General features: G+C 44.6%; 1 protein-coding gene across 7 annotated transcripts in view; it reads left to right on the top strand.

Moving 5' to 3' along the window:
* EPB41L4B (erythrocyte membrane protein band 4.1 like 4B) overlaps positions 1-11,267 on the top strand; it is a gene marked incomplete at its 3' end in the record, with an annotated part of 141,397 nt that extends 130,130 nt beyond the window's left edge. For 3 of the 7 annotated variants that reach the window (XM_081237152.1, XM_081237151.1, XM_081237149.1), the window contains exons 23-26: positions 1,133-1,249; positions 3,501-3,569; positions 9,785-9,930; positions 11,188-11,267. In XM_081237152.1, the coding sequence (XP_081093278.1) occupies positions 1,133-1,249; positions 3,501-3,569; positions 9,785-9,930; positions 11,188-11,257 (402 nt within the window). Of the gene's footprint in view, positions 1-1,132; positions 1,250-3,500; positions 3,570-9,784; positions 9,954-11,128 lie in introns of all 7 variants that reach the window. The other 4 variants (XM_081237154.1, XM_081237153.1, XM_081237148.1 and 1 more) reach the window with 3 other exon arrangements.
* Positions 11,268-17,094: the final 5,827 nt, after the last annotated feature.

Genomic DNA, 17,094 nt, shown 5'->3' with positions numbered 1-17,094 from the left:
TTTTCAGTGAAACTTTCCCAGAGGCTCTACTTGATTCATTATGGCTGGATCATACCAACTACTTAAGAAAATGCTCATAAGCTAAAAGATGCATGTATTTGTGCCCTGGAGTAATGGTTCTTTCCTGAGACCCAAACTGACCCTGTCAGTGGCTCCCTCCCCTGACATCAGAGCATTCTCCCCTCACCATTCTCATCCTCACCAGTACAAGCTGTTGGATCTCTGCTGGGCACATGGCAGTATTTTGGGCTGGGGCCAGGGAACCCGGTATCCCAAATGACATGGCATTTTCTCACAATGCTTGGTATCTCCTAGCTAAGCAGCAAGCCCCCTCACCCCCCAGTGCCAATATGAGATGCCAAGGCCTGGGTCCATAGATGTGGGAGGAGGGTCACGGCCAATATATTTTCTGAACACAGATAAAGAGCCATGACAGATTAAATGTTAAACTCTGTGTTCCTCCTCACTGATGTACCTCTTTCTTGTAGCTCTCTGTTGGGCATCTACTCACTTATCCACTTATAATGTGGGCCCTTACTTAGCAGAGTGCAGGAGGCCATGGGGCATGGAAGGCAAAGACTCTCCAATACATGGCCATTGCACAGGCTCCGGGCGCGCAGGCTCAGCGGCCATGGCTCACAGGCCTAGCCGCTCCGCAGCATGTGGGATCTTCCCGGACCGGGGCACGAACCCGTGTCCCCTGCATTGGCATGCAGACTCTCAACCACTGCGCCAACAGCGAAGCCCGGCCATTGCTCATTTTGCCCCCATGGCTGGCTTCACTGATTCATCTGAGCTCTTTCTGGCTTGGCCTGGGCAATGCTTCAGAATCCTCAACAGCACACTGGTCCTATGCACTTGGCACAGGACATGGCCCCTACCTGCCAGCCCCAACAATGGGGTTTTGATGTGTCGTTCTGCTCAGATAGTGGAGAAGACAGAGGAGGGCCAGAGAGGAGGAGAGAAGGTGAAGAGAGGAGGGAAGAGGGAGGGACCAGAAGCCAGGTGGCCAGAGGCTGGAAGGAGGCTGCGGGTGAGGCTGGCTTGAGAGCTGTCTGGAGTCCACAGATCCATCTTGCACTGTGCTGTCTTTCTCTCCTTCCCCTCCCCTCTCTCCTCTCCTCGTGAGCAGGCAGAGCCCGCCAGCGCCCCCCACTGTGCCCACCCTCGCTGTTCTCCTCCACTCTCTCTCCCCATGAAGGAAGAGACCACTGGAGTTTGCATGCACCCTCCAATCAAAACGAGGCTGGTAGGTACCCTGGCAGGGAGAGGGGCCCGGCCAGGAGAGGTGAGGTGGGCAGGAGCCACCAGGAAGCAGCCCGTGGGTGTGCACGAGCACCAGACCTCCGGAGGAGCCCGGGGCCGCAGGGGCTCTCACTCCAGGATGATTGCAGAGTTTGGAGTCCAGCCATCCCTGGTCAAACTGGGACCCACGGCTGTGGTCCTGCCCCTTCGTCTCTAGGTCTCAAGAACCGTGAAGGGTTTGTTCTCCTAGAGCCGTGCTGGGGATGGATGCTTTCCGCAGAGAGAAAAATTCTTAGTTGCATTTCTATTGAAAACAAAAGCTTTTAACTTGTGTTTTCCTGCTATTTATCAAGATGACAATATGAGAATTATATAATGACTTGGAGGGAATCACCCATAATCCCAACCTAGCACAACTTTTTTTCATTTTTGCATGTTTCCTTCTAATATTTATTTGTATTCATTCATAATTTTACATAGTTAAATCAGAGTATCCATATCATCTCCTGTTTTCCTCTTTTTGCTTAATGTGTTATCGTTTCTAGCTTGTTCTTGGTACCACATACTGTATATTCCATCAAGTGAATGGTCCACCATCCACCTAATGAACTCTTTACTGCAGGATGCGTGCTTTGTTTCCAGCTTGTCACTATTCGAGGGAACACATGTAGCTTGTGTGTCAGGTATTTTATTTTCTCAGGCCAGACCCTGCCGGGTTCAAAATTGCAACTCTGGCTTTGCTAAAGTCATTCTAAAGTGGTGATACCAATGACCATCAGTGCCATCATCAGAAGAGTGAATGTGCTTTGCCAGAGCCCGGCAACCCAGAGTGTAACTGTTGGAATGTCTTTTTCTTCTTTAGAGCAGGTATAAAATAATTCTTTGAAGTTGCCCACTTTCATATTTCTGTAAGAGCGATAATAATCCTCTTCTCGCCTTTTATTTCATGATGGTCTGAGTCTTCTCTGTATGTTACGTTCACTTTGCTTTGGGTCTCAGAACACCATGTTAGGCCCTGTGAGGAGAAAGGCTGCCCCCAGTCCTTCTCTTACCATGCTGCAGGCAGTCACTACCAGCAACCCGAGTTGGTACCTGAGTCCCTGGGAATTTTGAGATATTTAAAGAGATTAAGGGGAGTTTGCGGAAGGGGAGCAGGCTTGGGCTGGACATCTCAGTGCCCACGGCAAGGACATTGTCATTTCTAGATCGGATGAGTTGAGATCTACTCAACTCATTCAGAACCCTCAGCAGATTTGGGTCTGATCTGATGTGTTCCTCACCCTCCCTACCTTACCCTCCATTAGAATGACTCAAGGCCATCAGGTAACTACTCCAGGGTCCATAGGCAAGACTCCGAGAGACACTAAGGCGGTGGCACATAGGGAGTGGTGGCCTTGGTGTCTTGGCTGCAGCCCTCTGGTGGCGGGTGGCACAATGTGCATTCACCAGCAGGCAGTTTCTGTGCCCCTGTGGGTTGCAGACAAAGCGAGTGCCACAGTCATCAGGACCCTGGGCCTGCTGGCAGTCCTCTAGGCCAGCTTAAAGAAATACACACACCCCCGCCCCACATCCTCCAAGGCTTCCAGGAGGCCAAAGATGAAATGACCCAAGAGAAAGAAATGGAAACAAAGGCTCTTTTTGGCCACTTAGCCCTACCTGATCATGCCGGGGCGTCCACCCTCTTTCAGACCCCAGCACGGGGCACTTCTGATCACCATGCCTTCTGTTCCCAAGGCCACGGTGGTGGGATTCTCCCACGCTTACATGGGTTTCCCTGAGGTTTCCCTCTATGGCCCAGAGTTTACAGGGAGCCCGGCAACGAAAGTGAACAGACAGGGAAGCCTCCTGGCCTGATGAGTCCAGGCCTCCTGGTACTCTGTCCACTCTGATATACTGTGTTCCCAGATGTGCCCTCTCAGCGGCCTCTAGTCCATTCTCCACAGCTGCAGGGGAGCTGTCAGCAGGCCCCCAGGGAGCCCTCACCTGCCTCATTATACGCCCTGGTCATGGTCAGGGCGAGGAAGACTCCAACCTGTCTTCCTTGCAGCGGCCTGGCCCTATAGCACAACAACGGGCACAGATACGAGCGCTGGGCAACACTCTAGCGACCCTTGGTGTATTCCTTCAACAAGTAATGAAGGCTCGGTGTGTGTTCCCCTGAAACCTTCAGTTCGGTTTAAAAATGCACTGCCAAAGATTTCAAAACTTTGTTTTCTAATCTGAAAGTAACACTCTTCTCTGTCTCTTTTTTGAAGATAAAAACATTCCCGGCTGATACAGTGACCCCCTTTCCTGATCCTTTCATAACAGGGCCACAGTTTACCGTAAGTAGATCCGGAAAACAGATCTGTGTTTCGAGACATTGTTCCCAGGTGGCGTGCTTTTCTGTGGTTCGCCAGCCAGCAGTGCCAACAGCTTCTTTTGATCACTGTGAACTCTGTGAGGCTGGGAAGGAGCTGGGGTTTGGGGGTCTGCATCTTCTAGTTTTGTTTTATTGAGGTGAGCTTCATGTAACATAAAATGAACCATTTTAAAGTGACAATTCAGTGACATTTAGTACATTCAGTGTCATGCAGCTACCACCTCTATCTAATTCTAAAACCTTTTCATCACCCCCAAAGGAAACCTCATACCTATCACACAGTCACTTCCCATTTTCCCCTTCCCTCCAGCCCCTGTCAACCACCATTCTGTCTTTTTGGATTTGCCCAGTTTGGATATTCCATAAAAATGGAATCATATACTGTGTGACCTATTGTGTCTGGCTTCTGTCACCTAGCATGTTTGTAAGGCTCATGCACACTGTAAGATATATCAGTACTTCATTTCTTCTTATGGAGGAATAATATTCCATTGTACTTATATACCATAACTTGTTGATCCATTCATTCATTGATGGGCATTGATGGGTTGTCTCCACCTTTTGGCTAATGTGAATAATGCTGCTATGATCATGCAGGTACCTATATTTGTCTGAGTCCCTGTTTTTAATTCTTTTGGGTTGGATCTGCATCTTGATAATGGTAAGATTTTAGGTTATTTTACCACCCTGAGCACCAGTCTCCTCTTATTTAAAGTGGAAATAGTAATAAGAACATCCTCCTCCTTACATCTGGTTGAGGCAAGGATCAAAAGGGATCAAGAACTTGAAAGTACTTTACCGACCACAGACCACCCCCACAAATGTCAAGTACGACTGTTGTTTCTCAGTGCTGGAGAGGCAGGTGGTGTACTTAACAAGAGCAGGTAGTCATGACAACTGGCTTTCCCGTTACCATGGTTCTCTGTGTCACTGAGCAGCTTATTTAAACTCTTTGCAAACTGTTGAAATGTGTTTAAACATTTAAATGTAGTTTCCTCATCTGCAAAATGAGAGAGTTTGATGATTTTCAGGATTCTTTTCAGCTGCTCAACTTTTTTTTCCTTAACTAAAAACTTCTGCAGAAGCTCACCATCTACTGAGCAGAAGTGGGGAGGCTCAAATGGGGGGGTAGAAGAGACTCCCTCCTCTTTCCCCTCACCCTCTCCTCCTCCCAGGGATCAGAGTATGCGATTCCTAGAACCAAGAACCAAGTGGTCCCTGAGACTCCTTCCAAAGGCCAATCTAGAGGACCTGTGAGGTGGCCTAGGGGTAGCCTGAAGTGCACTCTCATGGGTTAGGTGATGGTCACTATGTGAGGTGGCCAGCCACATGAACAGGGAGGGTGTGAGCAGTGGCTGATTCATGTTTCGGAGGATGAACAGAACTGGGAAGGTGTTCAGCAGTCCATGCAGAGACAAAAGCAGGTTTCTAGAACAGTCCATGCTAGGGTCATGATCTGCTTCCAGAACCTGCCTTTTAAGAACCAGAGAGCAGAGACATAGGGGCTGGGCCAGGCTGTTCAGTGCTGCTGCCCCAGCATTCATATGGCCCCTGCAGTTTGGCTAGGCACAGCTCCCCAGCTGGAAGCTCTGGCTGCACTTCCTCTGCTGGCCATGGCAGGCACTCTGGCCTGTTCCCCAGCCTTGGCAGTGCTGCGAGACACCCAGGGAAGCCCTTCCTGAAAAGCTGGGGGCCAAGATGGAGCAGGAAGCCAATGTCAGAAACCATGCTGGGACTTTTAAGAACTGGGCAAGAGGGCCTTGAAGGCAGCTGGAGCAGGCAGGGGGAACAGCATCAACCAGAGTCCTGGGGCAGAGGAGTCATCCCACATTCAGGGGACTGAAATGAAGGCCAGTGGGCCTAGAAGGCAGAGAGCAAGGGTGTGAGGCATGAGAGGAGGAAGGGGAGGGAAGCAGGGACAAACCCTACAGGGCAAAACCGTGCTTGGCTTTGTAGGCCAAAGGAGGGGCTCTGATCTGGATCCTACGAGCAACGGGAAGCCTTTGAAGGACTTTGAGCAGGGTAGTAACAGGGCAGCTGCATTTGGAAATGCTCCCTGTGATGGCAGTGGGAGCAGATCTGGGTTCAGGCAGAGTGGACTCAGGGACGTAGCCTAGAAATCTAGGACAGTAGTTCAAGGGAGAGAAGGCAGAGAATGTGATCCAGAGAGGTGTTGATGGTGGAGGTGGAGAGGTGTGCACAGATCAGGGGGATATTTAAGAGGCTGGTAAGGGGGACTTCCCTGGCATTTCAGTGGTTAAGGCTTCGCCTTGCAGTGCAAGGGGGTATGGGTTCAATCCCTGGTCGGGGAGCTAAGATCCCACATGGCTGGTGACCAAAAAACCAAAACATAAAACAGAAGCAATATTGTAACAGATTCAATAAAGACTTTAAAAATGGTCCACATCAAAAAAAAAATCTTAAAAAAAAAAAAGAGGCCGGTAAGGAATTGGATTGGATGAGGGAGAGGGAGGGCCAAAAAGGGCTCCCAGGTTTCTTCCTTGCAGAATGTGGATGGAGAGTGGGTCCATTCACTAAGATAAGGAAATCTTAGGGAAGAGTGGATTGGGAGGGATAATGAGTTTGCCTTTGGCCGTGATGTGTTAGAAATGCCTTGGAAACATCTGAATGGAAACAATGAATGGGCAGTTGGATATCCAAGTCTGTATCAGGAGACAGAACTAGACTGGAGATTATAATTAGGGAGTTACTAACAGCTGGATGGTAACAGAACCCAAATTCATGAGCTTCAGCTTCCTAATTTTCTTACCCCTCATGTGTCATATTGTCTTTTCCTCCCCTCCAAGGTCAAGACACTTGACCTTGCTACAGGGTTGGCCTCTCCACAGGCCTCCACACCTATCCTGACCACAGTCATGGGGGAGCTCAGCAGCTCCAGGGAACTCCACATAAAGTTTTTCTGGCAGTTGATCCAGCATTGACCTTGGGCCTGGTTTCAACAACCAGGCTCCTTGCTTAATCCTGAGACCAGTTTCTGTCTTGTATTTGGGCCTGTTAACTCTACTTGATACTCAGTCCAGGGCCTTGGTCTGTCTAAGATGAGGGGCCCTGCCTGGCTCTGGTCAGATTTCTGTCCCATGTTCTTCTGCCTAACCTGGTCTGTCCCTGTGTTATCTGCTTTGTTCCAGCAGAAGTTTGTTTATTCATTTCTTCATTCAACAAATATTAAGAAGGCAAGTTCTCAGGGTTGAGATTTAATAATAGTGATTTTCACTGCTCCCTAAGGTCATTCTTTTTTTTTTTTTTTTTTTAAATTTTACTTATTTATTTATTTTTGGCTGCGTTGGTCTTCATTGCCGTGAGTGGGCTTTCTCTAGTTGCGGCGAGCGGAGGCTACTCTTCCTTGCGGTGCGCGGGCTTCTCATTGCAGTGGCTTCTCTTGTTGCGGAACACAGGCTCTAGGTGCACAGGCTTCAGTAGTTGCAGCACACGGGCTAGGTAGTTGCGGCTCACGGGCTCTAGAGCGCGGGCTCAGTAGTTGTGGCACACGCGCTTAGTTGCTCCGCGGCATGTGGGATCTTCCCGGACCAGGACTTGAACCCGTGTCTCCTGCATTGGCAGGCGGATTCTTAACCACTGCACCACCAGGAAAGTCCCACTGAGGTCATTCTTAAGTGAAGCTGGCTCTTTCTTTTTCTACTTTGAGTGCATGGCAGTAAGAAATATAATGACTATTAATAAAGTCTGGTGCCACTGCCTTGATTCATGCTAAGGCCCTGGTACTTTTACCCACTTTTGCCTTTGTATGTAAGTATAAATTTCCCTCTTTTTTCCAGAAAAGATCAAAATTGGCATCAAAAGCCCAACCTCTACCCACTTCACTGAAACAACAAAATAACTTCTTACCCCAGCTCCTATATCAGGAAGGCTAGGCTAAGTCATGCTTTAAAATGACAAATTGAATTTCCTACTCATGCTGCATGTCTGTCAGGGGTGGGCTATGCATTCTGCTCTGTGTTGCTCTGTTTCTGGGACCCAGGCTAATGGAGCAGCTGCCGTCTGAAACATTGCTAGTCACAGTGGCAGAGGTGAAAAAAAAAGAGGTGACAAATCACACACTAGCACTTAAATCTTCCAATGGAAGTAAAACATGGCACCACATTTCTTCGGCCAAAACAAGGCACACGGTCATGCCTGACTTCAAAGTGGGGTAGGGAAGTGTAATCCTACCGTGGAAATCAATGAGCCAGGATTATCTGGTAAACCACACAAGTGACCACTACAGCCCAAAGTTTGTGAAAGCTCCCTGGGGCAAACATCACATGGAAGCAACTCTACGATGCTCCTGTTCTTGTGGTCAATTCTTTGGCATTGCTCCAGCCCAGGCCAGGTCAATTCTCTCTCTAGAGGCACTTGTAAAACAAACAAGGGCTTGTATTTCTCAGTAGTAGTCTTTCAGGACCTCTCAAAGTTAAGATTCTCCCCATTGCTCAAGCCAGATATACCCTTACAGAGCTACAACTACACCTGGTATTTTTGTGGTTTTCCATGTTTCCCTAGGAGGGACAGCTGATCGTCTGTCTAATCATTAGAAATATATTGCTCATTGGATGATCAAAACCTCTTCTTTAGAAAGCCAAGTGAAAAATTTCTCCAAGTTTAGGGCCAGGAACTAGCATGAAAACTCAAGTTATAAAATATATAGCTGGTACTACTGAAAGGATATAAAACAAACAAAAAAGTATGCATAGAAAAAACACTATGAGGAAATACACTGACAGTGATAGAAGGGATTATGGAATTACTTCATTTCTTTACTTTTGTGTATCTTCTGAGTTTTCTATGTAAAGTAATAAGCATATCTTGCTTTGTAATGAAAACAACAATAAATTATCCTCTCCAAATGAGGCAGTGTGCTCTAGACCAGTAGTTCTCAAACTCTACCGTATATCAGAATCATCTAAAGGTCTTGTAGGGCTTCCCTGGTGGTGCAGTGGTTGAGAGTCCGCCTGCCGATGCAGGGGACACGGGTTCGTGCCCCGGTCCGGGAAGATCCCACATGCCGCGGAGCGGCTGGGCTCGTGAGCCATGGCCACTGAGCCTGTGCGTCCGGAGCCTGTGCTCTGCAAGGGGAGAGGCCACAACAGTGAGAAGCCCACGTACCGCAAAAAAAAAAAAAAAAAAAAAAAAAAGTAAAGGTCTTGTAGAAACACAGATTGCTGGACTTTGTCCCCAAACATTCTGGTTCCAAAGGTCTTAGTTGGGGCCTGAGAATTTGCATTTTCACCAAATTTCAAGATGGTACTGATGCTGCTAGTCTGGGGCCCATACTTTGGGAACCACTGTTATAATGGTAAAAAACACCAATTATGAAGTTAGCCAACCCTGGTTCTAAATACTGGTTCTTAATACTTACTAACTGTGTGACCTTGGGAAGATTACTTAACCTCTTTGAGCCTCACTTTCCTTTTCCATAAAATCAGTTCCAAGATGTGCGTTTTTCCACCTTCTAACATCTCTGAAATCAGAATGTTTATTACAATAGTGTACATGACAGAGTTCGAATGGTTACTTTTTCTTTCTCTGTGGCACATGCAAAAATGGTGCGTCTTACAAATGATGGTGTCTAACATGTGATGAAACATGACCTCTACCTTGAAGATTGTCCAGACGTAAGGTATGTCAAGTGCTTAGCATAGTGGCTAGCACTAAGCAAAATCATTTAATAAATGGCAATTGATTAACTATTATTAAAAAATAACAGGGACTGGGCTTCCCTGGTGGTGCAGTGGTTAAAAATACGCCTGCCAATACAGGGGACACGGGTTCGAGCCCTGGTCCGGGAATATCCCACATGCCACGGAGCAGCTAAGCCTGTGCACCACAACTACTGAGCCTGCACTCTAGAGCCCACGTGCCACAACTACTGAGCCCACGTGCCACAACTGCTGAAGCCCATGAGCATGGAACCCATGCTCCACAACAAGAGAAGCCACCACAATGAGAAGCCCACTCACCGCAACGAACAGTAGCCCCTGCTTGCCGTAACTAGAGAAAGCTCGTGTGCAGCAATGAAGACCCAACGCAGCCATAAATAAATAAATAAATAAATAAATAAAATAACAGGGACTGTGTGGTAAGGCTTAGGGAGCAGCTGACAGTGTGAAAATGGGACCCAAACTGAGATTGGTTTCCTCTTTTCTGTTTCCTCTCCAGGCAGACTTTAGAGACAGTAAATTACAGTGCTGTCCTGGCCAGTCTTCCCCACTGATTCCAGCAGCAACCCTGAGGCCTTTGACAGAGACCGTCTCCACAGTGCAGACCATCTACACCATTCGGAAGCCTGTTTCTCCAGTGGCCAGGTCAGTCAGATCAGCAGGTACCGGTACCAAGAGATAACTCTGATGACAGGAAAACCAGGCACAGGCTCTAGGTGCATTGTGTTTGTGACATCTACCACTCTCTTATTCATTCTTTTATTCATTTATTCTCTGAATATTCTCTGAATATTGGTGTTCATTGAAATGTCGTCAAAGGCTAGACACTATTCTAGGTGCGCTAGGGCTGTAGAGTGAACAAAACAGATGAAAGTGCTACCTTTACGGAGTTTACAATTTAGTGTTGGGGGAGGGGAGAAAGACATTGAATGAGTGTGTGTGTATGTGTGTGTGAGATAGTGACAAGTGCTAGGGAGAAACATAAATCCATGAAGGGCAATAGGGCATGCTGGGATGGTCTCACCCAGGTGGCATGTAAGCAGAGAGCTGAAGGTGGTGAGGGGAGCAAGCTGCAGATACTTGGGAAAGGAGTATAGTAGTCAGAGGGAACAGCTGGTGCTAAGACTTCTGAGGTGGAGTGAGCCTGGCACGGTTAAGGAAGAGTTAAGGGGGCTGGTGCAGCCAGAGAGGTAGTGAACGACAGGAGAGGAAACCCATGAAGTTGTAGGCTGGGGCCAGATTGTGTAAAGCCTTCTTGGCCATAGTAGAAACATTGCTTTCTACTCTGAATGAAATTATTTAAAAAATTGATTGTGCCTTTCAAGACGTGTACTTCCTGTGGGGTGTGTGTGTGTGTGTGTGTGTGTATGCGTGCACCTAAACAGTGGAGAGAAATTCCATTGGAGATAAGCAACTGGGCTCAAGGACCAAGAGCTCAGCAGCAACCTCTTAAAGCAGCCAATTTTACTTCATTCAATTTTATTTATTAAAACATTGGAGGTAATTCTGGGAGAAAGTGCATATGAAACCAATTGAAAACATGATTTAAAGAAATCTAACCCCTGGACATTTTCCCATTCATTTAAATGACCTTTACTGAGACGCTGCTATGTGCTAGATCCTATGCTAGGCTCCAGGGTTTCAGAGAGGAATGGCATATATAACAGTCAGTCCCCTGAGGAGCGGTGCTTTCAGAAGCTCTCTGTCTGGTGGGGGAAACCTATAGGCAGCCTATTTCAGGTCACTGTAATGCTAGCAAATGTAGGGGGTCCTTAAGGAGCCTGAAAGAGAAAGTCAAGAACTCAGTTTGGGAAAGAATCTAGGAGACGACATTTAAACTGAGACTGCTCTTACCATGTTTGAGCATGTATCTCACCATTTTGTCACCTTATTGTTTTTCAGTGCAGAGACGCTCCGGCAGGAACTGGAGAGAGAGAAAATGATGAAAAGACTGTTGATGACCGAACTGTGAAATTCTCCCCTTGGTGCCTGGAGGATGGCATGGTGCCTTCTGTCCGTTTTCTTTCTTCGGGCTTTGTGTGATCACTCTAGCACAACATACAATGTGTGCTCTGTTGGCCCAGGTCTCTGTGGTTAGTCAAAGCCAACTTCTGGCTTGACTTCTATCGGAAAAGATATTTTATGTCTCCTGAGTATTAGAGTTTTTCTGCTACTCAGTGTAGTTGAGACAGGATTTGGTAAGCCTGGAAGAAAGATGGGAAAACCAGGATTCCTTTTCAGAAGTACCTGTGTGTATATATTAACAACCACAGGAGTTAATATGGCACGGAATCCTTTACTGTCAATCTCAACCATGTGATTTTGTATGATTGACACTTGCACCAAGCTTTGACTGTTTGTTAGAGTCATTTTTAATGAGAGAATAATTCTTTACTGCTGGTTTTTCATTTACACTGGTAAATACACAGATCTTATAAAGTCTTTAACATTCATTTTTATTCAGACACAAGTAGGTGAACTAAAAAAGGAAAGTTGCAGTCACCAGAGCTGAAGGTGCTTCAGCTTAATCTGAAATACAATTTAACTTGTGAACTTATGGCATATGATATTATTTGGGATATATAAAATTTATTATTGAACCCAAAGTAAGACATTATAGTTTAAATTGTCTAAAAATCCTTACAAAGTGACTTGATATCAGGATTCATTTGGGTGTTCCATAAAGGAAAATTATTTCTAAAGTTGATCAACTCATGTCCTGTTGATAGAAACTTGACCAGAAGAAACTTTGCTCTCTTTTTATATAGTTTCAAGAAATGTGTTTTTAAATTTTTATTATGCACTTGAACAACTTTGCAGGAATAATTTAGAACCCCCAGCCACAAACTAGCCCTCTGAAATGTTTCCCATGCTTTCTCAATGAATATGCACACATTTTTACATCAGTATGGTCAGTGTGTACCTGGTCTTTGATTACTTCCTCCATCTAACACACAGCTCCTCTTTTCAACACTGATCCTGCTCTCACCAATTTTGATTTCTTTGTATCCATGTACCATGATTAACCTCACTTCTTGCCATTACTAGATATTTGAGTTATATCTAATTTTTCACTCTTATAAATAGTGCTGCTATGAATGTCTTTGTAAAAAACGTTCCTTCCTTTGGATTCTCCCCTTGGGAATATCTCCAAAGAGGAATTACAAGGTCAAAGAGCATGAGGTATTTTATAGCTCTTGTTTCATATTGCCAGATTGCTTTCTAGAAAGATCCAGTCTCTGGGTTGAAAAGACCTTAAAGGTCATCAAGTTCAACCCCCCATCCTCTCTGAATGCTTGAATCCCCTCTACAATTTATGATGCCACCAGCAATGTGTAAGCATTTCTATTTACCAATAGTTCTGCCAATATTGGGTTGTGCCATTTTTATTTATTTTTGCTAGTTTAATAAGTGCGTATAGTTGTTCCTTGAAAGGTGGTTTTATTTCATTAATTGCTAGCAAGGCTGAGCACTTTTCCATGTGGTGACTTATTAGCTGTATTTCCTTGTGTGTAAAATGTCCATCCATTTCTTATGACCACTTAAGTGGAATTGATCTCGTATATTTGTATCAGAACTGTATTTTTATGTTGTATAATTTGCTCTCCTGTCCCTATCCTTAAACCTGAATGGTGCCAATAATTTGATACTAATGATTATAAAAAAAAGTAATGCCTCATTGACTAGCACTTGTAAAAGGAGGCAATGTACGCAAATATTCAGATAACAGAGGATTAACCCTTTAAGTGCTGAATCTATACAATTTTAATATTTTTTTGAGGGAAATCTTTCTAAAATATATTACACACTTCCCTGCCTTAGTAAACAGAGTATACTGGAGAGTATTTAACCTTTTCTTGATGAGTCATGGTCATCATTACAAACATCAGCCCCTTTTGTACCTTGGTGTGGTGCAGTGATGTCATCAGGCACTATCCAGATGTGCAGGGCTTGGCTTGCCTTTCACAGACTAACGCTTTTCTCATTGATGGTTTGCACTGCTGTCTGCTCTATTGGTGAAGCTGTCTGGGGGCAGCTGTGGTATTTGGGAACTTTTACCCCCCACCCCAATACTACATGACCCCGGCTGTACTTTTAAAACAGCTTTAGCCGTTCTTTATGTTGTGTACACGATACAAAATGTGTTCCTGTACAGTACGGGGGAAATATGTGTTTCTGGGGTTGTCACCTCTTGCCAATCCCTCTTCTTCTAACCTGCTTTCTCAGTCTTCTGCTCTTCACTTCCGGCTCTCTGATGGAAACCTCCAGGGCAAAACTGAAGTTTTCTTGAGGAAGCCAGGAAACTCAGTGTTACATACGTGTCAGATTGGCGTTGCTTCCAAGGAGGAATGCATGGGCTTTTTGGCCATTGTTCTCAGGAGCCTGCTGCTTCTTCCCCATGTCCCCCTGGGTTCACAGATGTTTCAGAAGGTTGATGTCACTGGAAGTCTGACCACAAACAAGTTGGCTGTTACTGTATATGAAAACCCAGTACCTTTGGCAGCTCAACTCTAACCAGTAAAATCAAGAGGATTCCATTGTTTCAGCAGTTGTCCTGGTTATTTGCCTATGTACATGTATGTTGGGTGCTTGGCATTGTGACCTGAGAAGATGACATTGTGTTGGGTGGATCCATAGGGATAAAAATGAATTGGTACAATCACTTCCCCTTTTTTTATATACTTAAAACCAAAATAACAGTACCATACAGTCACACAACACATCTTATATCCAGGGAGAAAAATCAGCTTGCTGACATAATCATTCCGGAGCAAGTGTTCCAGACTGTGAGCCACAGACTCCTGGTGGGTATGGGGGTGAGGGTTAATGCAAGTGGCCTGGGAATCCTGCAACCCCAGGTTTGTGGATTGTAGATTGCATAGGAGATCCTTATGTTTAAAGAGTTTAAAAACGAGGTCCTAGAGCATTCAGAAGATCCCACCTGAATGTGCCCCAAATTTTACACTCCCAGAATAGCACAAGAATATTCTGTTACCATGTTTATCTTTCTTTCATCATCTCAAAGATCACAGCTTCTAAAAAACTTGAAATTCACCATGTTAACCATTTTAATGTATATAATTCAGTATTTTTTAGCATATTCATAATGTCATACAAATATCACAACTATCTAGTTACAGAACATTTCCGTGATTCCACAAAGAAACTCCATATCTGTAGTCACTACCAATTCTCCCCTCCCCCTATCTTTTAGCAACCACTAATTTACTTTCTGTCTTTGGATTTCTGTCTATGGATTTGCCTATTCTGGACATTTCATATAAATGGAATAACACAATATGTGGTCTTTTGTGACTGGCTTCTTTCACTTAATGCAATGTTTTCAAGTTTCATCCATGTTGTAGCATGTATTAGTACTTCATTCCTTTTTGATGGCTATATAATATTCCATTGTAAGGATATGCCACATTTTGTTTATCCATTCATCAATTAATAGACATTTGGCTTGCTTCCACTTTTTGACTCTTATGAATAATATGAACATTTGTGAACATATGTTTTCAGTTCTCTTGGGTATATAACTGAGATGGGAATAGCTGCGTCATACGGCAACTCTATGTTGAACTTTTTAAGGAACTGCCAAGATCACAACTTTTATTTCATAAACAATCAGAAGTGAAAAAAGTCACATATATTACTAGAGAGACAGAAGCGTGAGCAAATCTGTTGTTAAACTGCTCAGATACCGAGATGCAGCACTGATTTGTGGGGGGTGAAGTTTATAACAGAAAAAAATTGTTTTAGAGAAATGGCTTTGAGAAGAGAAAATAAAGGTGCTCTTTTTTTAAAAATGCAAATGAAATTAAACTCAGGTTCATCTCTAAGTTCTTGTTTGAATACCCAACTCTTGTTCAGGCAGTGGTCTCAGCATGTTCAGGAAACGTTCTTCCTTGAAAAATATGTACAAAAGAGAAAACCACAGTACTGTAGATTCACATCAGTGGGGAGCAGAGGGTTTATGCAAAACCTGGGGTGTAACAACGTAGGGAATATGTGCTGAGGGTGAGAACAGGTCTCCTTCCAGGGCTGAAATCTTGTAAGAAAACAAAAAGAATAAGAAAATCCCAAAAGCAATTTAAGTGGATGAGAGAGAACCTCGTGAAAGGAAGCAGCCAAGCCTGTAAGGAATTGGAAACCAGAGTAGGTTCTAAGACCCTGGGGTGGCATGCAGACTTTTAAGTGACCCATGAAGAATATGGGTATTCTCCCTAGAAAAAGCTATACGTCACACATCATTCCAGCACTTTCAATGGATCCTCACACCACCCCTGAAACCCATCTGTGTCCGCCTTTGAGTCCATGGACCCCAGGTCCTTGATCATGGGTAGGTCACTGAAATCTGCAGTTTACCTACAAGCTTCATTTTAAGCTGTGGGTGCAAACCCTCCTCCAACACCAGCACCCGACATCCCCTGCCCCCCACCCCCAAAAAAGCCCACCTGGTTTTACCAGACCAGTTTACCAGAAGAATGACCTGGTTTTAATTTGCCTTATATCTGGCACCATCACTGTTAATTGTATTAATTAAAATGAAGGGAATAAAAAAGTCATAGATAACAGCTTGGATTCCCAAACCAGTGAATCAACACCAGAATCAGAAGTCCAATGCTTGTTATTTTTGCTAAACATTGGTCCATTTAAAATTGGCCATATCTTTCCTGATAAAGAGGAAGATGAAAAGAAAGACATTTCAATTTTTAACAGTAAGATTTTTTTTGAATTTTTTGTTCTTCTAGGGATACTCTAACAGATTTTCAATTGATTGGATTTCTTATATTTTAGAATTTTATCCTCTGAAAGCTATGTTTTTGGGAAAGAAATGTCTTTGATTTTTTAAGTAATTATAGTTCATCTTACCTTTTTCAAGCAGTAAATCTGACATATTTCTTACAACGACTGGGATATTGGGAGACCTAGTGAAGCCCAGGGTTTCCATGAATTATACCTGAATCACCTGTCAGGATAAACACGTTTAAACTCCAATTGGATAACCCACCATCAGTGTTAACTGATACCTAAAAGCAAACATTTGACCTCTGGGTCACACAAAACTTCTTTCCACAGGAGTCCCCTGTCTCCCATCTCTCCTGGGCCAAAAAAGGTTGTAATCACTAGTTTCTTTAGAATTTTTGTATTTCAGAACCATAGGCATATTCATTCGTTCATTGTCATAGGGTTTAATACTATAGGTATTCATTCAATACCACTGATCCTCAGATCTATCATCTTACCTAATCTGCAGTGCATCATGGAGGTTACTGATCACCACGCGGCACTGCCTGACTTCTGGGCCTACGTTTGAAACCTCTATGCTTTTCTGCCTCCGTAATTATTTTGTTTGTTTATGCAATAAGATTTAAAAGCAAGCTAGAATGCTGGATCTGCAATACTAGCATAAAAAGAATTGTATCCATGTTTTCTAGTGGAAAACAGCTTAGCAGTTTGAATGTGTTATCACTCCAAAACCATCATTTGGAAAGGCCTGGCATGTAGTTAAGTGCTTGGTGTGAATGAATGAATGAATGGGTGAGTAAATAACCGGAAGTGAACTGCAAGCGGCAGGAATGGATTTGGGAAAGTCGGGAATTCCACGGTCTGGGCCTGCCGAGGCCTGTACGTGCTCGCTGTGGGGAAACCAGTAAACCAGTTGCCTGGTGTTGAAGGGGGCACGTTTCGCAAGGGCACTGGCAGCCTCTGCTGACTGCACACGCCAAAAATCTACGTGAATCCAGCCCAAAGAGCTGGGTTCTAGTTTCCCTCGGGAAACTAGACCCTAAGGACCTCGGA

Source organism: Mesoplodon bidens (genome assembly GCF_964165515.1).
Source record: "Mesoplodon bidens genome assembly, chromosome: 6".
NCBI classification, from domain to species: Eukaryota; Metazoa; Chordata; class Mammalia; order Artiodactyla; family Ziphiidae; genus Mesoplodon; species Mesoplodon bidens.
Note: the sequence above shows the minus strand (reverse complement) of the source record. Positions and strands in the feature narration are given on the sequence as shown.